The sequence below is a fragment of the Ictalurus punctatus genome, chromosome 7 (genome assembly GCF_001660625.3).
Source record: "Ictalurus punctatus breed USDA103 chromosome 7, Coco_2.0, whole genome shotgun sequence".
In the NCBI taxonomy this organism is placed as follows: domain Eukaryota; kingdom Metazoa; phylum Chordata; class Actinopteri; order Siluriformes; family Ictaluridae; genus Ictalurus; species Ictalurus punctatus.
Window position 1 is genome coordinate 14,281,209 of NC_030422.2, and position 27,817 is coordinate 14,309,025.

Sequence of the window (27,817 nt, forward strand, 5' to 3'; positions counted from 1 at the left end):
GAGTCATATTAAAGTTTCGTTCAAAATGAACGAATCGTTCATGAACGACACATCACTAGTAACTACCAGGTTAAGGCTTATTGTTGTGTTAATGAGTAGTATGTGAATTTGTATTTAGTTGAATGATGGAACGCTGTTTTCCAGATCTAATTTACTTGGCTTTGGATTTGATCGCTAATGTTAGCTTGTTAACTGCTAAAATAATACTTGCCTATCTCTTCTAATTCGGCATTCTGCCATAAGAAATATGATTTATTCATTATCAGTGAAAGCTTTTTGAAGTGATTTGTATATTTAGGGGGCTAGTTAGTTAGTTTACCCACAAAAACACTAATCAAACAAGATAATCCTGAAGACTTTGGTTAAATTTTTCAGGTGTTTGATTAGGGTTGGAGCTAAACTCTTCAGGAGAGTGCAGTGTCCCTCCAGGACCGGAACTACCCATCCTTGGTTTAGAAACAAATGTCAGGTTCAGTCAAATTTTCCAGGATATCGTCTGATTTTTTTTGATCTACCTTCCTCTGCCCAAAATCTAACACACCTGTTTAAGTTAATCAAAAACTTCTTAAGGCAATAAATTACGATTACTTTAAACTACATAAATCATAAATACATTTATGATACAATAATGTGATCATCAAATCATGTCATCAATCAGGTTTATCATAGAACAAATATTTTATTACGGATCGTAATAGGGCTAAATAGTTTATAAAATGTTTGAATTACTTTCTGCCACTACGCAGCACACAAAATACATTTTAACAGATTACAATTTATAAAATGGAGACAAAATCTGGCAGGGTGGCACAGTGGGTAGTATTTCCATCTCACAGCTCCAGGGTCGAAAGTTTGATCTTGTGCATGTTCTTCCCATGTCCATGTGGGTTTCTTCCAACCACCCAAAAACATGTGAAGATAAATTACTCCCTATAATTGCAATGCCCTCAGGTATTTTTCACCTTAAAACTACTTTTGGTGATATACTCTCTCATGTCTGTCTCTTCCTAAGACTGAATTGTTACAGGATAATTGCTGTACTTTTGAACGTGTTCTGCAGTCTAGTTTGAACTCTTATTGATGGAATTGAGCAAATGCCCTCAGGTTCCATTATGAGTGGTGTAAGTAAGGAGATTTTCTGTTCCTTTCTCAGTACAGGACATGTTAATATTTGAAGTAATCCCACATATGCTGTTAAATGCAGTGGACTGAGATTAGAATAAAAAGGGAGTAATCATATAAGACTGGTATTGTATTATCTACTGATGCAGAAGAGATGGACATGAATAGAAACAGTAGTCATTTATTTAAAGAATAGTCTCCAAGTAGTTTCACCAAAGTCGGTATTTTCCTTAAGCAGGGTCCCAGAAGAAATAATTTCAAAAAAGTGCCAGTTATGTTTTTTCGTTGTCTGTCCTATGCCATTTTTGATTGCATTTTATGAGCATATTTTCAGCAGGACATTATATATACAAATGGCAAGTTATGTACAGGCTCCAAAAGATTCATACATTATAATATGTACATTCAATGAATATACATTCTGTACAACAGAGATTCATAACCGATCTCATCTCTCAACATTCAGTTCACATACACAGTTGCACAAGACAGTGTGTAAATTTGACTACAGCCCACTCTCCCTCCCTCTCACTCAATCTCTCTCTCTCACATTCTTTCTTTCTTTCCCTCTCTCTCTCTCCCTCTCTCTGTCGCTATCTAACTCCGGTGCATTTAGTTTTAAGGAGCTGTAGCACTCGATGACTGTGATTGGCTCTCCATGGCTTCACTAAACTCTTCATGTTGACTAGAAGTCGACCTTTCCTCACATCATGGTGCCCAGCAACGAGATATTCCTCCCCTAGAGGCAGACAGATAGACATTAGACCATTCTAATTTAGTAAAACAGAACATTCTCATTTCAGTAGGGCTGGGAAATATACTGATATAATATCGATACTGTGGTAAATGATTACATGATACACTTTGGCTGCTATATGTTTTACTTTTTTAATAATTATAATTAAAATGGTACTGAATGGATGCTGTTGATTTGACAATTAAAAAACAACTTAATCTTCTTGTGTTTTTTAGGCATTAAAGAAAAGTGTCGTCAAACTCAGTTTAACCTTTTTCGTTTAATTTACTATAGTTTTGCAGATAGTTAGTTCCCTAAATTATATATCGTGATATTTATAGATTCACAGAAAGGAAAATTCTGGGCCAAAACCGAAAATTCACGATGCACTTGGCTGAAAACCAAAACCGAAAATGACATTTTTTAAAAATCTATTTTTAAGTAGTTTTTTGTATAATTGTGTTAATATTAGACTTTTTAATTCATTTCATGAATTTAATTAATCTGAATTGAAGAACTACAATCCAATAAAATGATCACATTTTTATTGAAATGAACACACAAAAACAATATTAAATATATTATTCTTCATTCAGTTCTGTAACAATCAAATTGAACTGATTTTTTAATCCAATTATCCAAATAATGTAACGTTAACTATTACGATCTGCAAAACAGCAGTCAAGTAATGAACTTAGCAGCTCTAGGCTAGCATCTTGCAAATACAAAAAGTTTAAAGATGCTACACAGTCATTTTAATGAAAACAACAGGCAAAACACAGAATGGCAGAGGGCCTCTATTCTGTCATTGTTGTTTTGCTGCACTCTGTATATTGAACTGGATGTCGTGTACTCGGGTGGTGTATCAAACCTGCCATGGAAAAGTGCTTTGGCACCATATACCCTCTGGAACTTTCTGCGGAACAAACACTGCAGATGGCAAATTTTATGTCCTTATCAGAAACGTCGAAGTATTTCCAAATCGCTGACATGATCACCCTTTTGCCGGGTAGCGCTGTGATAACCGTCTGTTAGATCGAGAGTGAAATCTGAGCGCTGAGCACTGAGGGGTGGGGCCGGCATGGTTTTTATTTTTTCTATAATATTATTTTCTGCCTTTTTTCTCTTTCGGCCAAAAAGCAAAAATGCCATTTTCGGCCACTGAAATTTCGGTGCATCACTAGTGATACACATCGTGTATCGTAGAAATGTCTTCAAGTATTTTGATATGATATTTTTGTAATTACACGATTATCTAATCATATTATCACCACTTTCACTTCCATAATGTGTGTGTGCGTGTGTGTGGTTATACTCACCTGGGTACAGTACAGGGCAGGTACAACCTCGAGTGGTCCAGGACTCTGGATATAGAGTGACAGTTCCTTGCATGAGCCTGAGGGTGGAGCTGCTCCACAGAACCTTCAGAACTTTAACATCCACCTCCGCATGAGAGCCCTTATCATGTGCTGCCAGCACTCTAACCTTTAGAGCTACACACACACACACACACGCAAAATATGCAGGTGTAAAATTAAGAGAACCTAACTTTCCTTCACATGCACACAGACAATTTAAACCATGGAACAGTGCAGCTGTAGACTACCACTATCTAACCTAAGCGTTCATTTCTAAATTCCTAAATTCTCAAACACCATGTCCAAATCTGGCTTATCTGCATGATATTATCTGCTGGAACACAATGACAGTCTTGGAATATCCTCAAGGCTACACATACACATGATAAGCATACATGATTGTTTATGTCTGTGCGTGTCTGATAATGCTTATACTTACCATAGGAATATTTCATAATGCAGAAGATTTTTCTGTTCCTAAGGGACTGCTGTTTGCAGACACATTTCTCTGCACATCGAAAAACAAAACAAAAAAAAAAAAACAAGTTATCATCATCTTGCCTGTCAGTTTAATTCCATTGTCAAGGCAATATAAAAACATTCAAGTGGCACATATCTTATCCAAGCCAACATAATAAACTCCAGAGACACAGGAGAGCATTGTTAACAGACTTGTACCTTGGAAGTTCAGGGCAGAAAAAAGTTCTTCCACTCGAAATAAGGTGGTGTTGTGATCAGGATCTGACCTGCACACACACACACAAATTTGACACACATTATTAGGTTATATAACACTCAGTATTCTATGGGTTTCTGTTCATACACACATACATATATACATAATTTATATATATATATATATATATATATATATATATATATATATATATATATATATATATATATATATATATATATATATATATATATACACACACACACACACACACACACACACACAAACTAACCCCGTCATGCAGTCTCCACTGTATGGATCACAGTCACCTGCGCAGTGGCAAGGTCTGCAACCATACTGGTTGAAACCCCAGTATCCCAGCATACATTTGTCACACAGCGGGCTGGCCACACCAGGCTTGCACATACAGTCCCCATTAGCAGGGTTACAACTCTCAGTTCCAACACGGTCGCACAAGCAAGCTGCGGTTGCACAAACAAGAGAAAAATATATTCATCCTGTACACATTAAGCATAATACCTTAAACAGTGCAGTCAATGTAGATCTGGGGGAACAGATCTAAAAGGAATAACTGATAAACAAACAAACAGAAAACTAATAAAATGTCAAGACAGAAAAATGTGCTTAGTTAAATAAATAAATCAATTAATATAAAAAACAGATATTATAATAACTTCATAAAATATAATTAAAATGAGAAATGAAAATGTTTAATTACTATGGCTAGCATGTAATATCAATTTGACATTAAGCTTAGTAAGCTATATCCTTAGAAAGATATTAGCCTTTTTCCTAATATGGATCATGTTTGTGTTAGTCTACTTTTAATTAGGACTCTATTGTTTTTAAGATATTTAAAAAATAAATATTTTACGCTTGTTTATTTATCAATTAACCAACAGTATTTCTCATTGCTATTATTTTAATTCAATTAACAGTGACCAAGAGCAGAGAGCTTACATTTAACTGTTCATGACAGACCTCCTGATTAAAGTTTAAACAAAAAAAGATTGGTATCTGGATCGGTTTCGGCTGTAAAAATCCTGATCGGAGCTTCCCTAATGAACACTATTAAACTAAAGCTCTTCCCATCTGACGGGTAAATGAACTCACCCAATCACATCCTATATGAGATTATTCAGATATATACACAATACACACAGAGCGGTTTGAGAACTGACTCCAGCCCAGAACCATGACAGTGGAAAATGTCTAATAGTGTAGCTTAAAATATATTTAAGAGGAGCAGACTTCAAACACTGATTATTGTATTTGTTTACAAGGTGGAACAGGTTAACGGTGTTTTTTTGCATACAGTCTGTAAAATTAACTGAAAATATTGCATTTGGTTTATCAGAAGGTAAATTAATTTGTCATGGCTCGTGCTATGTTCCTAAATTTTGTCATAATTGTCCAGCTAAAGTTTTCTCATGCCTACTTGTGTGTTATATTGTGGCACATTAAAGTTACCTTCTCTAAAAAATAAAAAAAAATTTTTTTTAAATAATAAAAAAACCTCAACTTCAACTGTGCTCCTAAATTGTTCTAATTAGTTGCACATGTACTCCTAAAAGAAACTGTTTTGTGTCTCTCCTCCTGTAAACACTGTTATTGACTTTTTCTGCATACGCCTGAATTGTTTTGGTTGCATATTGTTATATTTGATGCATATTTTCATTTGGTTGATGGCATTTTTATTTTTACTTATCCTATATTTTGGGTACAATTTTATTTATATTTTGCTTCTACGAGATGATGCACTTTAAGGATCAGTCTAATTTGATGCAAAGATTTGTACATTTGCAGGAATGTAGCAAAACATGGAGGTGAAAGCAGCGGTCTGCTTATTTAAATGTGAAAGTGCAATAAAAATTTGTTTTAAAATCAATTAATAATAGTGATCTCAATATTGATCAAAATAATCGTGATGATCATTTTGGCCATAATCGTGCAGCCCTAACTAATTCAATATGAAAGTGAACAGTTTTAGGTGGGTATATACTGAGTTGACAGTTTATTAGGTACAACTGTATTTGACCTATTTGCTATTTTAAATCAAGTACATCTACCTTATAGGCTCAGTAAAACTTCTATACACACATCAGTGCCACTGCTGAACCAAGATCGTTCCAGCAGTGGTTTTCAAAACTCAGGGTCATGAGGGAATATATTGCTTAATTTGACTATTTTGTTGCTATCTACTCAGACATCTTGCTGTATTTCATAGTCTGAGGGGTGATGAATATGGTTTGTTGCCCAAAGATTTAATAGTTTTGGTAATTATTGTTTATTATTTAATGATTGTTTTAATTTTCATTTCATTTCTTCAAGAAATGCAGTTATTCTTCTTTCACCAGGAGACTTTTCCAAAGAATGAGGAAGTTCAGAAGTGTATAAGAAAAGACCATAAAAAGTAAAAAGGTTTTGAGCCCAAACATTACGGAGGAAGTAAAAGTAGAGTGCAAAAAACCCCCAAAAAGAATGTGAAGTTTATAAGAGTTGCTCATACTCATCATGACAGGAAGTCTGGTTGCATGTGTTTGTAGAAGAGGCTGCTACATGAACACACTCAAAAAAACAACAACATCATGATACTGATGCCTTGGCTATGAGCTGAGGTATCACAAGAGTAGTGCGTCAGTGTACACTATATGATGATTAATCTGTCTGCTGCGCACACACACACACAGTTTAACAGCTAAAACCCCATCAGAGTTCTCGTTATTCTGCATGTCTCAGCTCGTTATAATAGCCATCAGCATTCCGAACTGGAATTGTGCTCTATGCCAAACAGCCCCCGTGTATTTGCGCCCGTGTCTGTGCGCGCAGGCACATGTGTGAATTAATGTATTTTCAAAAGTACAGAGTTCCTGAACTCTGACATGCTCCTGGCTGAGCGTCATAAATAAATATTTGAACATAAATTATGCACATGTACACACACACACTTCGTCAGCGCAGCGTGAGAAAGAAAAGCGAGATCAAATGTGGAGAGGAAGAAAAAAAAGTGAGATTTCCCTTAAACCATTTAAGTGGCTTCTCAAAATCGGAGCGCAATGCCCTCTAGCATCACATGCTGTATGTATTAACTAGAAGAAACTTTTCTATAAAGTTCTCCACACCCTGACAGTCATTGTGTCATAAGTCGCATTTAAGTCTATGACTTATGAGAGAGTGTGCGTGTGTGTGGTGAGGTGAGGTGTTGTCTTACCTGTACAGGAGTTCGCAGCAGTCAGTAGTCTCTCTGGATGTCTGTAAAAGCCAGTCTGGCAATGTTGACAGTGTCGACCTGTTGTATTGTGCAAGCAGTGACACACACCTCCACTTCTCTGACCAGAATGCACCCACACACTTACGTCAAAGTGGCAGCTCTCTGCATGTCCATTACACTTGCATTCTTGAAGCACACACACATATATTACCACCGCTCTATCATACATAAGGATGCTAATTTACAGAGAGAGAACAGATAAGACAGAAAGAGTATTCACTAGCACACTGGTGAGCTTCTCCAGTTAGACCACTTGCAGGTCTCCATGGCCGGTCATTATAGAGACGATCACATCTCTCACAGTGATCACCTGCTGTGTGATGCCGACACACACACTTGCCATGCACCTGAGGAAGACAGACATAAAAACCAATCAGTCAAATCCATCCACACCAATCCAGAAGCAGCCTTCTCTATTTTGGGAGGAGAAATCATATCGCCAGTATTTGAATAATCATGTTGACATGGAGCAAATAACATATATGTTATTGACTTTTTCCTTTATTCTCTATTTCTAAAAATGTTCTCCTAATTTAACCATTTAAATGTTGTAGATAATTCCCAATCCATTATCTACAACGGCGAACTAATACAGGAGTGTGAGGGTTAATTGAGACGTGTCTGTATGACTACACTGAGAAGAATGGACAAAAAGCTCACAGATTCCCTTCTTTTTACAGCTTATTAAAAAGATTTCTTTTGTGAATGCAAGGTAATCTTTTCGATGAGCCATGAGAAGAAGAAAAAAAGTGCAAATTTCAGCCAATTTGAATATTTGTCTAAAAGTTCCTCACCACACCAACCCAAACATACCTTGTCTTTCTCTAGTTTCAAATATCCGTTTAAGTGTTTGTAAATGTTCCACATGATGCTACCCAAATCTCCAATGAGCACCAGCAAAGTAACACGTACAAAGCCATGACCTGCGCACTCCCTTCAATTCTCTTTACCTTTAGGCCCACTGCATTATGTAGCATCTGTGGGAGCAAGACTGAGATCTCCACTGCCCTGTTCCCAAACAGGTTCAAGCAAGAACACACAGACCAAACAAAACAAACTGGGCAACAAGAGAACAAAGAAAAGAATAAGAGTAGCTGGACAGGGTTCAAATAACTTCCGTGTGTTCATCCTTATTATAATTTACAAATATTACTTGCTCTGCTAATAAAAACACTGATGTGCAGTGTGCAGAAGCCATGTGTATAAAAATGCTGATGATCAATGAGTGTATGCATCAACGCCCGGATATCTTCAACGTGAGTGAATGCCTGCCTTTGTGTTTGGGTTGGTCGAGAGTGTGTGTGCGCGTGTTTGGTCTGCGCAGTTAGATCAAAGTCTGACCCTCCCTGGGTACAGTGTGTGTGTGTCACTATTTTTGCTACTGTCTGATTACAAAAGGCAAACAATAAAAAGTAGATTCGAGAAAGTGGCATGCAACGAGGCCCTTCTCTTTACATGCTTTCCTCTGTGTATCATTCCCATTGTTCCTTCCCTCCTTCCTGAGATATGACTTTCCTATCTCTTTTCAGATCTGAAAATAGCCCCTGCTGTTAAGAGCTTTGGTTTTCACTAATGGTACCATAGAATAAGGGAATGCTGCATAACAAGTAAGGAGGGAGAAGTAAGATTAGAAACATATAGTAACTTAGGCAAGCAGCCATTTATATAACCATGAGAACTGCCTGTTAGAATAGCAAATATACCGGCTCATTATTAACAGGTTAATCATTCCTGAGCAGACACTTACACTCCTTATACAATGCTCAATTGTATTTGGCACTGCTGAACTGAATCCTGAAGTTGTCTTATCTTGCCAATTGTGATAGTAAAAGATCAACTCGTGTGTCAGGCACGAGGCATCTTTGTTTAAAAGAACACCTAAATGCCTAAAATCAAGTCAGGGCAACAATTCTTTCAGTTAAAAAGCTAATCTATCTGTGTCTGTCTCTGAGGCTTAATTTCCTGAACAATACTTTGCAAAATGCCACTTACCACATGACTGCTATTTGCATTTAGAATATTTATTTCGAATTTAGAATATTTATTTTGTTGTGTACGAAGATAAAACAACATAAAAGTACTCATACACTATCAAGAGACCTCCGCTTAGGTCTCTACTCACCACATGGAGGTCACGAGTGTGTGTGGCCAAGTAGCCACTGGCTGGCACACATTGATCAGAATGGCCATGGCACAAGCAGGCTCCCTTCAGGATGAAGTCAGAGATGGCATAGGGGACACTGAGGAGGCTGGTATTACTCTCTTTGAGCTGACATGGGCATGGTTGAGGCTGCAGAAGGCGCACTCGGAGGTTGGTGATGCCAAGTTGGGCACGAGCCTCTGAGCTGTAGGGTTCTAATATGCCCCAGGGAGAGAGAGCACGATATATAACCTGGAAAGACACATACACACGGAGCATACACATCTATTAAAAATTAGTAGCTAGTCAAGATTTATCAGTTGGTGCGTCACCATGTGAATACAACTGGAGGTCCTTTTACCACACTTTGTACCATTATTACTACTACTGCGCTGAATAATAAACAGCATTTTTTTAACCAATTTGATATTAGACTTGTCTGACTTCAACAAAATGTACAAACAGAAAAACAACCTTAAATATATAAACAACTTAAATACTATAGAAAATAACCCAAATATCGACGACATATGATACCAACGCATAAAAGGCAGGCTAATTGCGAAAGCATACAATTCTAGCACTCCTTCTGACAAAAAAGGCAGTTTTCAGAGACACCCATGTCAATCTGGCATCTTGCATAACTTGGTAAGGAAATTGGTGGCTGGAGGGGTTTCACACCTTTCGGAAAGACTGCTATATGTTTATGAGCCCCCTGTGAGATGCTATCCATGATGCCATGGTGGAGCCAATGAAGGCTGCCACATATACTATTAGTTAATATGGGGGACAGGCTGTAGTCTATGAGTCTTTGGAGAAAGGTTAGTATTTTGGGAGTCAGTGGAATCAATGCACTGGATGCAGTTGATGGAGCACACACCATTTACAGAAGAGATGGGCTGCAAGTCTCAGTTGGCAATTCATTCTGAGGGACCAAACTCACAGGCACAAGTGACTAGTCTGAGGATGCCAAGACCCACCGTCCACTTGAGACAGCAGACATGCTTGGGTAAACGCCTCTCGCTTTGGCATACCTGCACTGTTGTGCAGTCCCAAAAGCAAATTTTAATGAACCTAACTGTTGATGTGCCTACTTGAGGTGGTTCTGTGTAAGGTAGACACAGCAACTTGACTACATGCTACCTTAATGGTTGATGTAGCTGACTGCAATCATGTCTTAGCTAACCAACATGTGGTGATGTCCAGCACTCATAAGAACTGTGACCTGCATATAGGCTGCCCTCATTTCCGACTGGTTGATGTGCTCTGATCTACCTCAGCATGTAAAGACAGTGTACATTTGCGCTCTGATTGGATCCATTTGGTGTACAGCCATAGGCTGATAAACCACTTCTTATGGTCTTGTAAGCATAGGAGAATTACAGTTGTGGCTGCCTTCATCAGTCCTAGTATCTGCACCAGGAGTGGTACCACAGGTACCTTTCCTGAGTATCTGTGAGTTTATGTATGACTTCATGTGTCTCAGAGGAAGGATGTGCTAGCCCTCACCCTCCCAAGTTGATAGCTGTTGTGTGATATGGAAGAGTTAGCTAGTGGATAGGAATTAGCTAACTTAGCAGATTTAGCAATAAAGTGTGTGTGGTATGGAGACGAGAAAACCACTCAATCATGCTAGTGGCACATAGCCACCGGCTGGGTAGTTGGACAGATGAAACGGGGTGTGGAATACTCAGACTAGTACACTTCACCTAAGTAGAGGAGCTGAGACAAGACTATGCCCAGCTTTGAAGGCCAGGAGATATGTAGCGCCACGCATAGTCACATGCTGCTAAGCGGATATCTCCATATGTTGAAATGGAGGTCCGATGTGTATGAGGCAAGAAAAAGACACGGAAAAGATAGCCGTATGATAGCGTAAATTATTAAAAATATTATAAATAATTTGAAATACTACATGATTTTGTTGAAAGATCTCAGATCTCACAAGAAGTTATCCAAGCGATTCTCACCACCCCTGGTGTTTAAGTTGGGTGGAGCAGATCAATAAATAACAAATAAGTCAATGTGATGATACACAGTTTTTTAAATTATTTATTAAATTACTATTATTGTAATCTGAATGTATTATTGCATATAATATAATAGTATTCCCAACACCCTTTGACAATGTTCTTTCTATGACATGAGTCTGTTCAACCTCAGGAGCACCGGTTTTATAGGTCATCAGTCAAGTTTGCATGCGCACTCACCTCTTTGCTGTGAGAAACACTGATTTTAATTATGTATTATATCATATTACTAATAGAGTATTATGAATCTATTTTTTGTATCTTTGCACACACTCTCACCTCTCCACCACTACATGGCCTTGGTGATGAGTATTTCTCAGTACAGCCATGGCCATCTTTCAGTCCAAACCAGGAGCTGCAGTTGCTGGCGTAAAAGTGCAGGGTGCCCCATGTATGCCCGAAATCCCGCGAACTCTCCACAGTCATGGCTGCAGGGCGTGGCGAGTGGAAGATCACAATCAAGTGGGTAAAGTAAAATTCCACCTCCAGGTCCAACTGTAATGTTTCAGCGATGGCGTCTCCGGCCGACTGCCACCATGTAGGTGGCTGTGTGAAGGGTGAGTCGGTCATGGAGGTGGGTGGGTGAGCATGAGGGTGACACACTTCACACTGCGGTACACAGCTGCCATCATCATACCTACATAAGTACTCTGGTGTGGTGGAGCCACACTGTGTGTCTGTGAGCATGGGGCGCCCAGTGGCCAGGTTGCCCATACGAGGATTACATACACGGTTCTCACAGCCTAACACACAAATGCACAAATAACAGCAATTTTGTGATAATTGATAACATTGATAACAAATGAAATCAGGGATTAAATTACGTGGAATGCTTTTGGTTTGCATAAGGAGGAGGAAGAGCTGACCTCTGGTATTATAATTTGATGAAAAACCTGCAGTCGGGGCATAAGTATTTGGACAGTGACCCCATTTTCGTAAATCACCATAATGGGTTTGAAATTAAGCAATCAAGATGTGACTGAAGTGTAGACTTTCAGCTTTAATTCAAGGGGTTTAACAATAATACTGCAATAGACATTTAAGAATTACAGCCTTTTTTTAACAGTCCCTTAATTTTCACAGGTTCAAAAGTAATAATATAAACTAACAATTATAAATATAATGATTATTTTTAATATTTGGAGGTAAATCCTTCGCAGACAATGACTGCCTGAAGTCTGGATCATCATCAAATACTGAGTTTCCTCCCTTGAGATGCTTTGACAGGCCTTTACTGCAGCCGCCTTCAGTTGCTGCTTGTTTGTGGGTCTTTCTGCCTGCAGTTTTGTCTTCAGTACTTGAAAAGCATGTTCAATTGGGTTGAGGTCAGGTGACTCGGTCATTTGAGAACATTCCATTTCTTTGCCTTAAGAAGCACTTAGGTTGCTTGTGCACTGTTCACGTTTTGGGCCATTATCCATCTATACTGTAAAACACCATCCTATCAGTTTTGCAGCATTTGACTGAATCTGAGCAGAAACTATAGCTCTATACACTTCAGAATTTATCCTGCTTCTTCTATCAGCAGTCACATCAATGGCTGTGCAAACCAGTGACCCAGTTCCATTGGCAGCCCATGCCATAACACTCCCTCCACCATGTCTGACAGATGATGTGGTATGCTTTTGATCATAAGCCTACCCTTTTCACCCTTTTCTTCTCCATATTTTTCTCTTCCCATTGTTCTGGTACAAGCTAATCTTGGTTACATCTATCCAAAGAAGTCTACAATCTTGATTGTAGACTTTGACAATGAAACATCTCATCCAGAGTGTGCATAACTTGGCTAGATGTTCTGAATGTTTTTTTTCCCTTCACCAAGGAAAGAATTCTGCATTCATCCACTTTAGTTGTCTTCCCGGCCTTTTGGTGTTGCTAAGCTCGCCAGTGCATTCTTTCTTTCTAAGACTACCAAATTGTTGATTTGACCACTTCTAAAGATTATGCTGTCTCTCTGAGAGGTTTGTTTTGTTGTTTAGTTTTTCAGCCTAATGGTAGATCAGTCAATTGTCCGATTACTTTTGAGCTTGTGAAAATGGAGGATCTATGACTGTAATTCCTAAACGGTTAGTGCAATATTTTTTGTTAAACCCCTTGAATTAAATCTGACAGTCAACACTTGTGTACAGTGGCAAAATATCAAAAATCGTATCACTTGACCAAATACCTATGGACCTGAGAGTAAATCATAGTATAGCATAATAGCACTAATATATTTATACAATTTTAAACTGCTTTATAGAGATATGATTCAATTTGAAATGTGTAAATTGTATTGCTGTAAATCAAGGTAACTGCTAGATGCTGTTTATATACAGAGAATTGCATCCCCCATGGTTTCTAAACAAAGGATAGGAAAGAGGTTAGTGAAAGTAATGACAGCAAAGAGTGGGGAAACAAATTATTAGAGAAATCTTACTTATTTCAGATTTAGATATGGGATACCCCAACTTGGGAACTAATATTGAGATTTTTTAAAAATTCATATTTTTTTGTGACAATGAAGGAATATGTTTGAAACCCAACACTGTAAATGTCTTATTGGTCTCCCCACTCGATGATAGTTCGTTAATTCAAAAGACATAAACGTATATATCGAAACGTGTGTTGTTATTGTTGTTGTTTTGATAGCACCTGCAGTGCACTGACCTGAACGCGCAGAGTGAGAAGCGCCGCACGCGAGCAAGAGAAACAACGCCCACCTCTCCATCGATGCCCCGTCAAAATGTCTCAAACAACACACACACACACACACAAAAAACCCGTCTCAAATGTCTTCAAATGACAAGATCAGCGCTGGAGTGAATTCTCTTATCCGAACAACGGCGAAGGATCCGCAAGTAGCGCCAGCGTCTCTCAAGCGGCAAGTAGAAGCATGACTGCGTTAGCGTGGCTCGGCCAGGTGCGCGCGCGCCTCGGAGCTGCGCTCGTTTGCCTCCGTGTTGAACAGAAAGTGCTCACCTGCGCAGCGGCGCAACTCTCGCGCGACACCGCCATCTGTTTAGCAGGACACTCGGACACACTTTTACCGTTTATGTGCCGGGAGAGTCCGCAGGCAGTGAGGTGAGATATACGCTTTCCCCTTCACACACACATATCATTCCAGCTTCGTGCTGCTGGATCCTCGAGCTGAATTCTCTGGAATAGCGTTGAGTGACAGGAGTGTGAACTTTAGCTCCGCCCCGTCTCCCAACAATTTGACTCCGATTTAAAGGAGCATTCCCGGCAACCTCAACTGTTGAGTCACACTTGAGTTTCATCCAAGCCACACACGAACACACAGGAAGGCATACACTTCTGGGCAAAATAAATAAATAAAAATGAGCCAACCACAATATGGCAACATAATAAGCTTTTAATGGTTTTAACAACAAATCATTGGTCAGAAAATGAGTAAGAATTAAACACTAAGAATTAAGAATTAAAACGCACTCCTGAGATATCCTGTGCCACGATTTGCTTGTGTACTTTTGCTGCACTGCACTGTTTGGGGAAAAGCTAGAAACAGGGAAACTCACTTATATAGTCTTCTTGTACACAAAGGTGAAAATCATGATAGTTATTGAAATGTTTCATGTAACATTCAAAGTAACACATGCCTAGGTGTACAAATTTTTTTTTTTAAAAAGTAAAAAACAAAACAAAATAAATCCATCCATCCATCTTCTGTACCGCTTATCCTATCCAAGGTCATGGGGGAGGCTGGAGCCTATCACAAGGAACTCAGGGTCAAACTATGACAGAGCACAATCGCACACATTCACACATTACGGACAATTTGGAAATACCACTCAGCCCACAACACGTGTCTTTAGACTGGGGGAGGAAACCAGGATACCCAGAGGGAGTCCCCAGGGCTCAGGGAGAGCATGCAACCTCCGCGCATGCAGGGCAGAGGCGGGACTTGAACCCCCAACCCTGGAGGTGTAAAACTAACGTGCTAAAGGCTAAACCATTTTCGCCCCCCCCCCCCCCCCCCACCACATAAAAATAAAAAGCTGTCCGCAAGTTTACACAAGGGTGAAATATTTAAAGAAATCAAATTAAGACGCTATCACATACTAAGTTACTTTATCTACTTTATCATTCTTGCTAATTTCCTGACCAATGATTTGTTGTTAAGACCATTAAAAGCTTAATATTTAGCCATTTTGTGCTTGGGCCATTTTATTTTTTACCCAAGAGTGTACTAGGCACCACAATAAATGATTTTTTAATCTTTATTCCAATAATAGTCTTTAATACACATAAGCCTGCAATATGTAATTGAGTCCTGGAATAAATTTTTTTCAGGTGTTCCAGATTTTCTCAGGTTTTCTGTGAGTGTGTTGATAAATGGTGCCATTGTCATGCATAAATAAATAAATAAATAAATTTGATCACCTTCATATAGGCCGATTATTAGCCATGTCATCAAAAAACAGTTTGACTTAACATAGCCTACTGTAAATCATATCCAAATTTCTGTGTGTAGCAATATAATCACAATATGCTCATTTCAACCATATTGTGCAGACTTACCATACTCATAACCTACATAATTCCAAAGCTAATCATGTGCGGTGGTTTACTTTCAGAAGTGGTTTGATTGGTGTCAGATTAAAGGCTGGAGGGAGGCAGAAAGCGGAAAACATGGAAAGCAGCTGAGTGGGAAATGCCAGTGGATCAAAGCCATGTCGTTCACTGCCCCTTTCCTGATTGGCTGTCTGGAATGTGGACTGGCTGAAAGGCTTTCCGGTCGTAATCCGTTCATGTGGATTTGCAACCGTGGTCCTGTTTCTTAAATTAATCGTGCTTTTATTCCTCGAGTTTTATTTATTTATTTATTTTTACAAGAGTTCAATGCTTTACCTCTTTCATCACTTTTACAGCCTGTACTCTAGAGGAGATACAGTTGTACTCTGATAGGACCCACATAGTGTATTGTTACAATGGACAGAAACACTGTATTTAGATTACAACTTGTCCTACTGAGACAGCTCTTTTTGTAAAGAACCAACACTTGATTGGAAGGGGAGTCCCGGTCATTTTTGTGGACAATGAAGCTGTTATTGACATACCTTGCCATTTTCTTGCAAGGTCAGGGGCTGCAGCCAACATGCCAATCCCATATTCTTTACAAACTTTTGATGACTTAAGATGACAGGTAATGCATTCCCTTCATTCCATTAAGACTCTTCCAAACAAGCCGATTCATTCAGGAAAGATACTTGTCACTCAGTTTACACAAATGAAGTGACATTCAGACACTGGTGCTCAGGCTTGAAGGAATAGGATTAGTAGAAATACTTTTCATCATCTTCAGCCACTTGTATTAGCAGCTGCCATATGTGATTGAAGACATACAGTACTGTGCAAAAGTTTTAGGCACCCTATTTTTTTTAGTACAAACTTTTTATAGATTTTTTGTTTAATGACTTCTACATTATCAGTTCAGTACAATCATTATAGATTCCCAACATTAGTTTTCTAGAACAAAATTAAATGTTACAGAAAAATGTTTGTATGTCAGTAAAGAAAGCAGCATATTCACTTTTCAGACAAAAAAAACACAATGAAGGTGGCTGGTTTTGCCGCAAAAATAAGAAGCAAGTGCGACAGTCAAAGTCTCCAGAAGAGACTGTGGCTGGTTCTGCAAGATGCTCAATAAAATTTATAACTCATTTCCTTATAAAACTACACTAATTCTATCTGAGACTACTATTTTTATTTTTTTGTCACACCACATATTGACTGTATTGCATTTACTACTGTTTACTGCACGCTCAGAAAGGATGTGTTAATAGCTTACACAGTTTTTGTGTTATTACTATTTCACCACATGTTGTGTTAAATTATCAACACAGTGACCAACACAACATGTAAAATTATTGTCCAATCACGTTGTGTACTGTGCTCCCGATGTCATCATCCAAATATAAACTCAATTTAAAGTGAATGTCCAACCTTTTGATTGGAGTCGGAGTCCTGAGGCGAGGAAACCAAATGACCACAGGTAAGTTAGCGTTCATCACTATTTAGCATTAATGCTGCTGAAAATGCCTGGCTGAGTTTGTGATATTTAAGCAGGTAGCACTCGAAAATTTATTCACCGGAAAACTCAGAGTGATTATTAACTTTACCTATCACGATGGCTTCAAAAGTGAATATTGTGTACTGCTTCCTCAGTGTTGGCGTTACACTACTAGTGTCATGTGTTTATGTGGCTGTGAAATATGGACTGAGGTTATTCTATAATTCTCTGTGTCTGCATCTTATCTGAGGCTCTGAGTTAGGGTTAGCTAGCTGGATGCTGTCACCAATCACAGTAGGGATGAGTGATGCTAACCTAGACGGTCACTGGAGTTGATAACATTACTTTAACATACAGCTCAAGGTAATGTTAGACGGTCCAACTACTTATGAGAGTTAACGATAATGTAACATTACAGCTATTCACCATGGTGTAATACAGAGAGTGAGTTAATGTTACTTAGATTTAGCAAGTGTTTTGGACAAGGCAAGCTGTAGTAATTAGCATTAGGAGGATTGGTTAGAGCCGTGTTTCTTCATGTATTTGGTGAATGTTAATGCTGGGTAACAGGTGCAGACAGTCAGTGGCTAACGGAACTTAGCTAGCTCAGTAATGCCGAGGCCAAAAGTTATTCACAAGTTTACCGTGGAAAAAAAAGAGACGATGGGGTTAGAGTAGGCTGTAATGCTTTCCACTATCTCTGTAATGATGGTTAAATTAATTAGGTTGTGCAAAAAAAAAGAAAAAAAAAGCAGCTAGGTGATCAATAAATTTAGTTGCAAAACCAGCCCGAAACCAAAACTTAAATATCCTATACAATGTATGGCTTTTACATACCAGCATCAGTATCATTGCTAAATACATTGTGAAAGCTTGTTTCATATTAAACATTTTAACAAAGCAATATTACAAACATTCTCTGGGAATTTGTTCAAAATAATTTGGCAATCTTAACAGTAAGTGATTTAGCTACACATGACCCAAATTCAAACAGTCTCTAATAATTTATTTTATGTGTAATTTACTGTAGAAGTTGCAAATTCCCCCTTTTTTCATACACAATAACAATTTTCAAAGTATCAGTTTCACATATAGTCTCGTTATTACTTGGTAATGGATTGAAAAGCAAATCCATGGTACTGAGAGTAAATTTAACTCACTGTATCTAGTTTCAGACATAGTTGAAATACACCATATGGGCAAAAGTTTGTGGATACCTGGCCATCACACTCATTTGTGCTTGGTGAACATGCCAGTCCAGATTTAGTCCCCTTTGTTGTTATAATAACCACTGTTCTGTCTCTGTGGACCTCGCTTTGTACACAGAGGCATTGTCATGCTGGAACATGTTTGGGCCTCTTAGTTTCAGTGAAGGGAAACTGTAATGCCACAGCATACAAAGACAGCCTAGGCAAGTGTGTGCTTCCAACTTTGTGGCAATAATTTGAGGAAGAAACACGTATATGAGTCAGGTGTCCACAGACCTTTGGCCATACAGTGTTGGTCACATAGTAGTAATCAGACGCCCTCTGTTGGTCGCAAAATGAAAAGAAAAAAAAAACTCGACGGAAGATTTATATATATATATATATATATATATATATATATATATATATATATATATATATATATATATATATATATATATATATGACAATTTTACACTTTGTGTAACTACATATCGAAATATATAGTTACATCATAAAGTGCATGTTATGGCAAACTATAACAAAGTAGGATATATCATATTTTGTTATAGTTTTTATATATATATATATATATATATATATATATATATATATATATATATATATATATATATATATATATATATATATGTATATATATATATATATATATGTATGTATGTATATGTATATATATCTACACCTACTACAAGGTAGAGGACGTGTTCATTGTGCACTCCAGGACAGGAGAGGTCGCTGTACTTCACCTTCTCTGCGCTTCCGGTTCAAAGGTCATTCGTTGTCCTTCCCTTTCCTGGCGGCAAGGCATGCGAGTGTGCTTCTGAAACAGATGCTTTTTGAAAGAAGAATTATTTTTTGGTATTGAAACCTAATTTACCGTTATAAACATGGTAAGTCATGTCAACTCTTTTTCGCTTTGTGTACAGCTTTATTCTTCACGTCGGTGTGAAAAGTTTTTTTTTAATGCATTACCAGGTTCGCTAGTTGATTAGCAAACTAGCCGGCTGTGGCTCACAACGTAAGCGTTTCGTTTCTATCATACAGCTGTATTTATCATCTTACTGTCTTTGTGATAACTACAGAAATAGTTGGTGTACTTCGCACTTTAATGTCTATTACGGCAGAGGTTCGTATGATGTGTTGTTTCGAAGATTACTAGGTAGCGAGACTGGCTTTAATAACTAGTACGGTGGGTTTTTCCCCCCACCAGTATTTCGGCAAACCCCGCCTCCTGCTTTATGATTGGCTAATAACTGGCAGTTCATCCATTGGACCGTCTTTCATGTGAACCGTTGACCAATCAGCGTCGAGAAACTAGTTTTGCTTTCTTACCAACCATTTTTAAGCTGTTTCAGCCACTTATATATATTAAAAAACAAAACACTTTCATTTTCAGAGTTTGCCATTGAATCCGAAGCCTTTCCTGAACGGTCTGACGGGGAAACCAGTGATGGTGAAGTTGAAGTGGGGGATGGAGTACAAGGGTTACTTGGTATCTGTTGATGGATACATGAACATGCAGGTACTGTATTGGTGTACACACACATTCATTCTACATGTACATATAGCACCTGACATGAAAAAACCCCCATCAGTCCCTAATGTGTAAACAGAACAATCTAATACAGGTCATAAGTGCTTAATGTATTAAAATGTGTGTGCCATGACTCCAGAATGAGCTATATATACACATTACTGTTCAAAAGTTTTGAGTCACTCGACTGAAATGTTTCTCATGATTTTAAAAACCTTTTGATCTGAAGGTGTATGATTAAATGTTTGAAATCAGTGTTGTAGACAAATATAATTGTGCCAACATATTCATTTCTTTCATTAGAAAACCAAAATTTTATTTACAAAAAATATATATTTTTAAATGGATGCCTTGGAGTGAAATATTCCGAAAAGCAGCCAATAAGTGTCCAGCATAGGTGGGAAAAATGCCAAGAATACATTTCTGGAAATTCTAGGCAAACCGGTGTCTACTTTGAACATGCTAAAATATTAAATTATTTTGATTTACTTAGGATTTATCATCACAACATAATTATACTTATCATTTCTTTTCTATAACTGTACTATAGAGCCAAGCAATGCTAAGTGTTTTTGAAAGATCTTATCTGTATCCAAATTCGCCTACTGTCCGTCATAAATAATATCCGAGATTAGAATTAGTGTTTCCAAAATCGTAGTATGTTGAAATGAGCATCCCAGAGGTACCCGGATGGTCTACTATTTCTGGTAGATTTTTTGACGTGTGGACCTGTAGACACTTTTTTTTTTTTAGCTAATATTACCCACAACTCATTGCGCGATGGAGGAAGAGGAGTTTTGTGACGGCTTGCTTCGCCGAGTTCAAGGACACATTTTAGAGTAGTGTAAATGAAATGTGGAAAAATAAATCAAGGGAATGGTAAATTAAACTAGATCGATACATTTCCTGAAGAAAATGTGAGTGGTGCTTGCGGTGGCGAAACAGGGACAGGCGCCAATACTTTCGAGAGCTGACAGCGTAAGGTGCCAATACTTGCGAGAGCCGGGCAGATAGGGCGCCAGCACTGTTGGAGCCGGCCGTGTAGTGCGCCGATACTTTTTAGAGCCGACCGTCAAGGGCGCCAGTACTTTTGAGAGCTGGCTGTGCGGGGTGGCAATACTTTTGAGCGCCGTCTGGATAGGGTGCCAATACTTCTGAGAGCCGAACAGATCGTGTGCCAATGCATTTTAGAGCCGAATGTGCACGGAGGTTTCTCTTTAGAGGGCAATACTTTTGAAACTCAATGCAAAATTATAAAAGGAATAATGAATGAAGAAAAGCTGAAATGCAACGCCGAGTGTGTTTACGGTGATGGCGTTCTCTTCTGGGTAGCAACGTTCTCTTCCGTTACTCGACGTGTTAATGTCCCAGTGCTTGCGTACTCTTTTGCTACTCACTCAAATGTATGTACTTTTTCTTCACAAAGAGTTGTAGTCATTTTAACTTTGTCTATAATATCTACTGTATAAAGAATGAGACTTGTGCATATATTTTTAGCAACTGTGTGTAATACACATTTGAAAATAATCATCTGTGTTCGTGAAGCAGGTTTATAATAATGTGACAATTTGCACAAATGTTATGTCAAGATCATGAAAAAATTAAATCGAGATCATGAGAAAATTATGTTGTGATCATGAGAAAATAAGAAGCAGCCATAGCATCCGTAGCAGCCAAGTTAAAAAAAAACAAACAAAAAACAAGCAGTAATGGTCAGAGATCTACATCAATAATCTTATTTTCTAGAAAGAAATGTATATACCCCATTAATAAAGTGTACACTACCCTGGTGAATACCATATATATTTATTACTTACTCAAACTCTTGAAACACTAATTACAATGACTGTTTTCTTCTCCCGTGTTTAATGTTCAGTTGGCGAACACAGAGGAGTATGTGGATGGAGCTTTGGCGGGTCACCTCGGGGAGGTGTTAATCAGGTAACAGCATATTTCAAACACTTTCCACATATTGCATTCACACTGTTAAATAGTACACAGGATTTCGGTTTGTTATTCCTGTGAGAATTTAGCGGTTGTGTGCTGCTCTGATGTCACATGAAGACTAGTACTGTTTAAAGGTAGGATTTTCATTTAAACATTCCACGATTTGTATATGAATGACCGTGTCACACTGAGTCAGGGGGTGTGGTCAGTGGCCTATAGCTCGCTAGGTAGCTGAGCCAATGAGTTGACACGCATGATGGCTTCGTCTGTAGTATTAGCACGAAAGCTGAAGTCTTGGAACGTAATCCGTTTGAGGCAGAAGAGACCAAAGAGTAGGTCAGAAAGCTGACAGAGCAGACTAAAGGACTAAAGCGCTGCTGCACTGGCGTCATTAGATGGCAACGAATCACTCATGACCGACACCACTATCAGCAGGCAGTTGAATGGCGTGAAAATAGACCGGTCAATATTTAAACTGAAAGAGGTTAATTTCATCTTAAAGTATGTATATCGCATTCATTCTAGTGATATCGGTTCTGTGCACTATTTGTTAGAATGAATATATTTCTTTTGTTTACATTTACATTTAGCACATGCTTTTTTCCAAAGCGACTTACAAATGAGGAAATACAAAGCGATATATCAAGTGGAGAACAATACACAGTGTTACCATACAAGATCTTTTATTTGAGTTCTAGAGAAACGAAGTATACAGAGTAGAGGTGTAAGTACCAGAGTAAGGTTTTTATTTTTTTTTAAGGATAATGTGCAGTTGGCATTTTAGGGGTTAGTTAGGTGTTCACGGAAGAAGTGGGTCTTTAGCTGTTTTTTGACGATAGTGACAGATTCTGTGGTCCGGACTGATGTTGGAAGTTCATTCCACCAAGTTTATTGATTTTATAGCAGAGTCTTATGTATTTATCGTAATTTCACAAAAGAAAATGAATCTGTGCAATTACCTGTAGTTGGAGTAATGGAAAGTTTTTCATTAGCTAATGTGGAAGCAGTTAGTCAAACAGAAACTGTCCAAGAAGCTCCTTGCTGAGTTTGTCATGAATTGACATTGATCAACGTACACTTGCTTCTGTATACTTGTTAAATTCTGTGCAATTCTTGAAAACAACCCCATATTAATCCAAAGCACCATTTAATCCAATATACTGTTTATTACTCTTTATTTCATTGTAATTATTACTTTGTAGAGTTCAATACACAGATCTTTCATTTCAGTGTCACGTGTTTGTGTGTTCTACAATTACACAATTGTGATTCTTCCTAAAGCTCAGCTAATCCATTTTGTCTGTCTCTTAGGTGTAACAATGTTTTGTATATACGAGGAGTAGAAGAAGAGGAAGAGGACGGAGAGATGCGAGAATAATGTTGGATTATGGATTTGAGGTTGAAAATGTATGGTTTAGTTTGTCTTAGTTATATGTGAAGTTTAGTTTTGTTTCTTTTCTGTTTTTGTGAATTCATGTGTTGGGTTTTTTTACACTATAAAAGCATAAGTCCTGGTTTTACAATGGTGCAAATAAAATTATGCATTTTTCGCTTGTTTTCTTGAATGAATGAATTGCATACTTGCATTTTCTGATAGTTACTCTGTAAGAGACTGAACCTGACATAGGATTGATTTTGTAAGGTTTATGCCTCTCTTGAGCAAACCGTGCAGTCACATTTAAAGAATGCAGGCAGGTTAGTGGACTGTGAGTATGGATGGGTGATATACAGCGCCCTCCATTAATATTGGCACCCTTGGTAAATATGAGCAAATTCTGATCACGGGGAGTAATTGTACCGGTATATCATGGACGACGCGATATGGCTCAGCCCTAACTGTGAGACACATCACAAAGCCATCTTTGGGAATATTTCACAATTTAGAATTTCAATTTAGATGAATTATTTAATTTCATGGTATTCTTTTGAAGAAACTGTCCTCTAGAAGAGGAAATTACATTGATGGTGGCTTTAATGTCCTGTGTTGTGAGCAGTGTCTTGTATGGAACTTGCAAACGTATCCATCACATAGGCATAGATATTCTTTACAAGAGCAACATCATTTGCCACTGGTGAAGTTCTCAACACGCGTTATCTCATTGCCAGGTGTGGGAATTTCCTGTGGCATTGAACTACTTTTGAACTTGAGCTGGGGTATATTGTAAATTAAAAATATGTACAGGGATACATAAATTTTATTAGAATTTTCTATATTTCTGCATAAACATTACTTAAAACATCAGATTTTTACAAAAATCTTAAAAATAGATAAAGAGAACCCAGTTAAATGAGTCACAAATATTAATATTAACTTGGTCATTTATTTATTGAGGAAAATTATCCAATATTACGTGTGTGAGTGGTGAAAGTATGTGAATCTCCAGCATTAGCAATTAATTTTTAGGTGAAATCAGAGGTATTTTCAATCATTGGCATAACAATCAGGTGTGAGTGAGCACCCTGTTTTATTTAAAGAATAGGGATTTATCTTCGCAACACGTTTGTGGAAGTGTATCATGGCAGGAATGAAGATCCTCAGATAGAGAGTTGTGTGTATTGTTGATGTGTAACAACATTTTCACAATACACCAAATATATAGGTTGTCCACAAGATAACCTTAATTTTGTAGTGAATAAATTGCAATTATTCAGCTGTACAGGTGGGATATATTAGTTTAAGCTCACACCTTCTTAACCCTGGTCCTGGTACCACATTTCCTGCACATTATCGTGTTTTTCCTGCTATAACACACCCACTTCAACTGTTAACCACCTGTGTGGAAGGTCTACTATTTTATACGAATCCTATATATCAAACGCTAATGCAGGAAGAGACGTATGGACAAAGCCTAAATCCTGAGCAATTAAAAAAAAAAGAAGTATTTTTTCCTTTGCTAAACCCCCCCCCCCAACTATACTAAGAGTGGTTAGTGTGGAAGGAATTCCCATGTTCTCCCTCTGCTTCGGTGGTATCCTCCGTATACTTTGGTTTCCTCCCCCCAGTCCAAAGGGAATGCAAGTAACTTTTGGTATTTGTATGAAAACATTCCAGAAAGGATTAAGGCTGTTCTGGAGGGTGGAGTTATCAGGTTATTGCTAATATATTGTTACAGATTTCTGTTGTTTTGTCCACCACCTGTGCATCACAGTATTTAGGATTGCTGACAGTGGCCCAGTTTGGAGATGGACTCAATCCAACACCTTTAACAGAACAACGTCCACAGAAGTGTCTCTCTGCCAGGTAGGAGGGGCTGGATCAGATCCGAGTCCACCCCCTGGACTTTTAGTTTTGCAACAAGTATTATCTCAACTGAGAGAATACATTAACATTTATTCATTTGGCAGACGCTTTTATCCAAAGTGACTTTCAAATGAGGAAATACAAGCAAAGCAATCTATCAAGCGGAGAACAATACAAATAGTTCTACCATACAAGACGTATAATTGAGTTCTAGAAAAGAGGTGGGTCTTTAGCTGTTTTTTGAAGAATACAGTATATATATATAATTAAAATTTAAAATTAAGTCAGCCACATTTCTGAGTAAAAATAGTGTTAAAAAATGTACCACAACATCAATATTATATTATATCACTTAACCTAACTGAAAATTGTTACCACTTTTTGTTATTTGTTTTGCATAAGTCAAATTGCCCAGGTTAAATAGTTTAAATCTGCGGAATGTTTAAAACAATGCTACCGAGGCTACCATATCAACGTTTACATGGGCAGCAGTAATCTAATTATCAACCTTACTCTGAGTAAGATAATAATGTGATTAAGGTGTTTACATGAGTCGCTTTTAGAATACCCCTGTCATGTTCCTGTTTTACATGATATAGAACATAATTAAATTAACAGCCCGCGTCATTACGTCACCGCGCCACGCCGTCCCTCTAGAATTTCACGTATCAACATACAGTTCGTCTTCGTTATGGTAAAGTATACAGTTTTGGGTGTTTTTATTTATTTATTTAAAGAACGCTTTAAGTGCAGTTAATCATTTGTCATGCTATACGTGCTAATAGACAACTGCTTGAAGCCGTGGGCTGCGTCTCAAACCGCGTCATTACCGTCTATATAGTAGCCGAGATACATGTATTTTTCCCCACTACAGGCCTATAGTAGGAAAGTATGCGGTTTGGGACGCGGTCGAACTCTTTTGTTCGCCGTAAAACTGCCGTGAGTGATCGTGTCCTGTCACAAAATGCGGTGAAAACTCTCCACGACGTTCATAATATGATTAAGGTGTTTACATGTCTGTAATACACGTCCATAATGCGACTAAAACAGAAGTACTCCACCTGTCTTGATTCGATTAGAGCTTAATTTGATTATGACCTTAATTTGATTAAGGTAAGTAAAAATTGCTGTTTACATGGTAGTTTCTTAATCAAAGTATGGTCTTAATCGGATTAAGAGTGGATTATTGTTGTCCATGTAAACGCAGCTACTACTGAAAGGTACTGTTGTGGAAATGGAGCACGCTCTCTCCGGTTGCACCGATGACATAGCTCACATGAAGACTACTATCGAGTCTCTCACTGCGACCGTGACTCAATTAGAGAATAAATGTGAGGATTTGGAGTCAAGGTCACGGCGCAATAATGTTAGGATAGTGGGAGTTCCAGAGGGCGCTGACACATGTACAACTACTGCTGTAGCGGTCTTGTTAAAAGAGGCGTTTGGTCTGGAGAAGGAACCGGTTTTGGACCGGTCCCACTGGACCCTTCAGTCGAAGCCCAAGCCTGGTGAATGACCACGAGCTATTGTGTGCAGATTCCACTATCACAGTGACTGTGTTGACATTTTATGCCGTGCGAGAGAGCTCCAGCAGATTAAAGTGTGGGATTTGACCATCTCCGTTTTCCTGACTACACAGCCAAGACAGCCCGGCCCGGGCTGCATTTAACAAGGTTCGGCATCAACTTCATGGTATTGAGGGCGCTCGCTATGGAGTACTTCATCCAGCACAGCTTCACATTACATATAACGGTGTTCAAAAGGACTTTATTTCAGTGGAGGAAGCAGGAGACTATGTTAAACTCTTGATATCTGGGGGAACTGCATCACCTATACAGCAGCGTCTTTTTCGCTCTCCTCTTATTTTTTGCACTCGGCCTTCCAGCTCTACAGTATTCAGATTTTTATTGAAGATTGTCGCATTACTTCACCTAGATTTTGTGGACTCATTCCTCTTAAATGTACTTCTGTATTAATGTGGTTCTCTGTTTTGATGCTCTGACTGGGTTAGAATTTCTGTTCATTTAATTTTATTAGTGTTTTTTCCTCAGCTTTACGTGCTACACTGTTATATTTATTTGTTATAAGTCTTTAAAAGTTAAGGACATTATATTTGTTATTGGGCACAGACTGTTTATCAGACTTGAAGTCAGCAGGGGCCTTTTCTCTTACTGGAACTTTTTGTTTTGGTAATTATGTTGGTTAGTTCAGCTTACTCTCAGAGTTGTTTTCACATTGTGGACAAATTTTGGTTATTTTGGGAAACACTGCTGTCTCCTTTGTTTTATGGAGACTTTGGGTGTGTGTGTGTGTGTTTGGGGGATTGTTGGGTGGAGGGGGAGGAGGTCCCACTTCGGCTCAAATTGGCTATTTATATCCCTATGGTTTACTTTATTTAAATGGTTAGTAGTAATATGGATCCCAGCATAGCTGGGACAGGCACACCTTTAAGATTTATTAGTTGGAACGTCAGAGGTATGGGTAATCCTGTTAAGAGATCTAAGGTTTTCACACATTTAA

General features: G+C 38.2%; 2 protein-coding genes across 2 annotated transcripts; one reads left to right on the forward strand and one right to left on the reverse strand.

The window, feature by feature from the left end:
* Positions 1-1,287: 1,287 nt before the first annotated feature.
* On the reverse strand, positions 1,288-14,521 carry ntn4 (netrin 4). The gene is made up of 10 exons (XM_017472739.3): positions 14,004-14,521; positions 11,634-12,097; positions 9,307-9,576; positions 7,405-7,531; positions 7,125-7,310; positions 4,185-4,374; positions 3,895-3,962; positions 3,656-3,724; positions 3,178-3,351; positions 1,288-1,861 (listed from the first exon to the last, which is right to left on the reverse strand). Exons 1-10 carry the CDS (start codon positions 14,062-14,064, stop codon positions 1,716-1,718), a joined length of 1,755 nt encoding a protein of 584 aa, XP_017328228.1. The 5' UTR covers positions 14,065-14,521; the 3' UTR covers positions 1,288-1,715.
* A 4,852-nt stretch (positions 14,522-19,373) lies between these two features.
* snrpf (small nuclear ribonucleoprotein polypeptide F) lies at positions 19,374-23,610 on the forward strand. Its single transcript, NM_001201247.1, is given in 4 exon segments — positions 19,374-19,465; positions 19,972-20,097; positions 21,986-22,050; positions 23,368-23,610. Coding segments are annotated over 4 exon segments (261 nt in total). The 5' UTR covers positions 19,374-19,462; the 3' UTR covers positions 23,435-23,610.
* Positions 23,611-27,817: the final 4,207 nt, after the last annotated feature.

Coding starts and splice junctions, on each gene's coding strand:
- ntn4 (XM_017472739.3), bottom strand. CDS start 14,064: ATGGAGAGGTGGGCGTTGTTTCTCTTGCTCGCGTGCGGCGCTTCTCAC. Junction 12,098..14,003: donor TTCTCACTCTGCGCGTTCAG/GTCAGTGCACTG, acceptor TTTGTGTGTTAG/GCTGTGAGAACCGTGTATGT. Junction 3,352..3,655: donor CATTATGAAATATTCCTATG/GTAAGTATAAGC, acceptor GTGTGTGTGTAG/CTCTAAAGGTTAGAGTGCTG.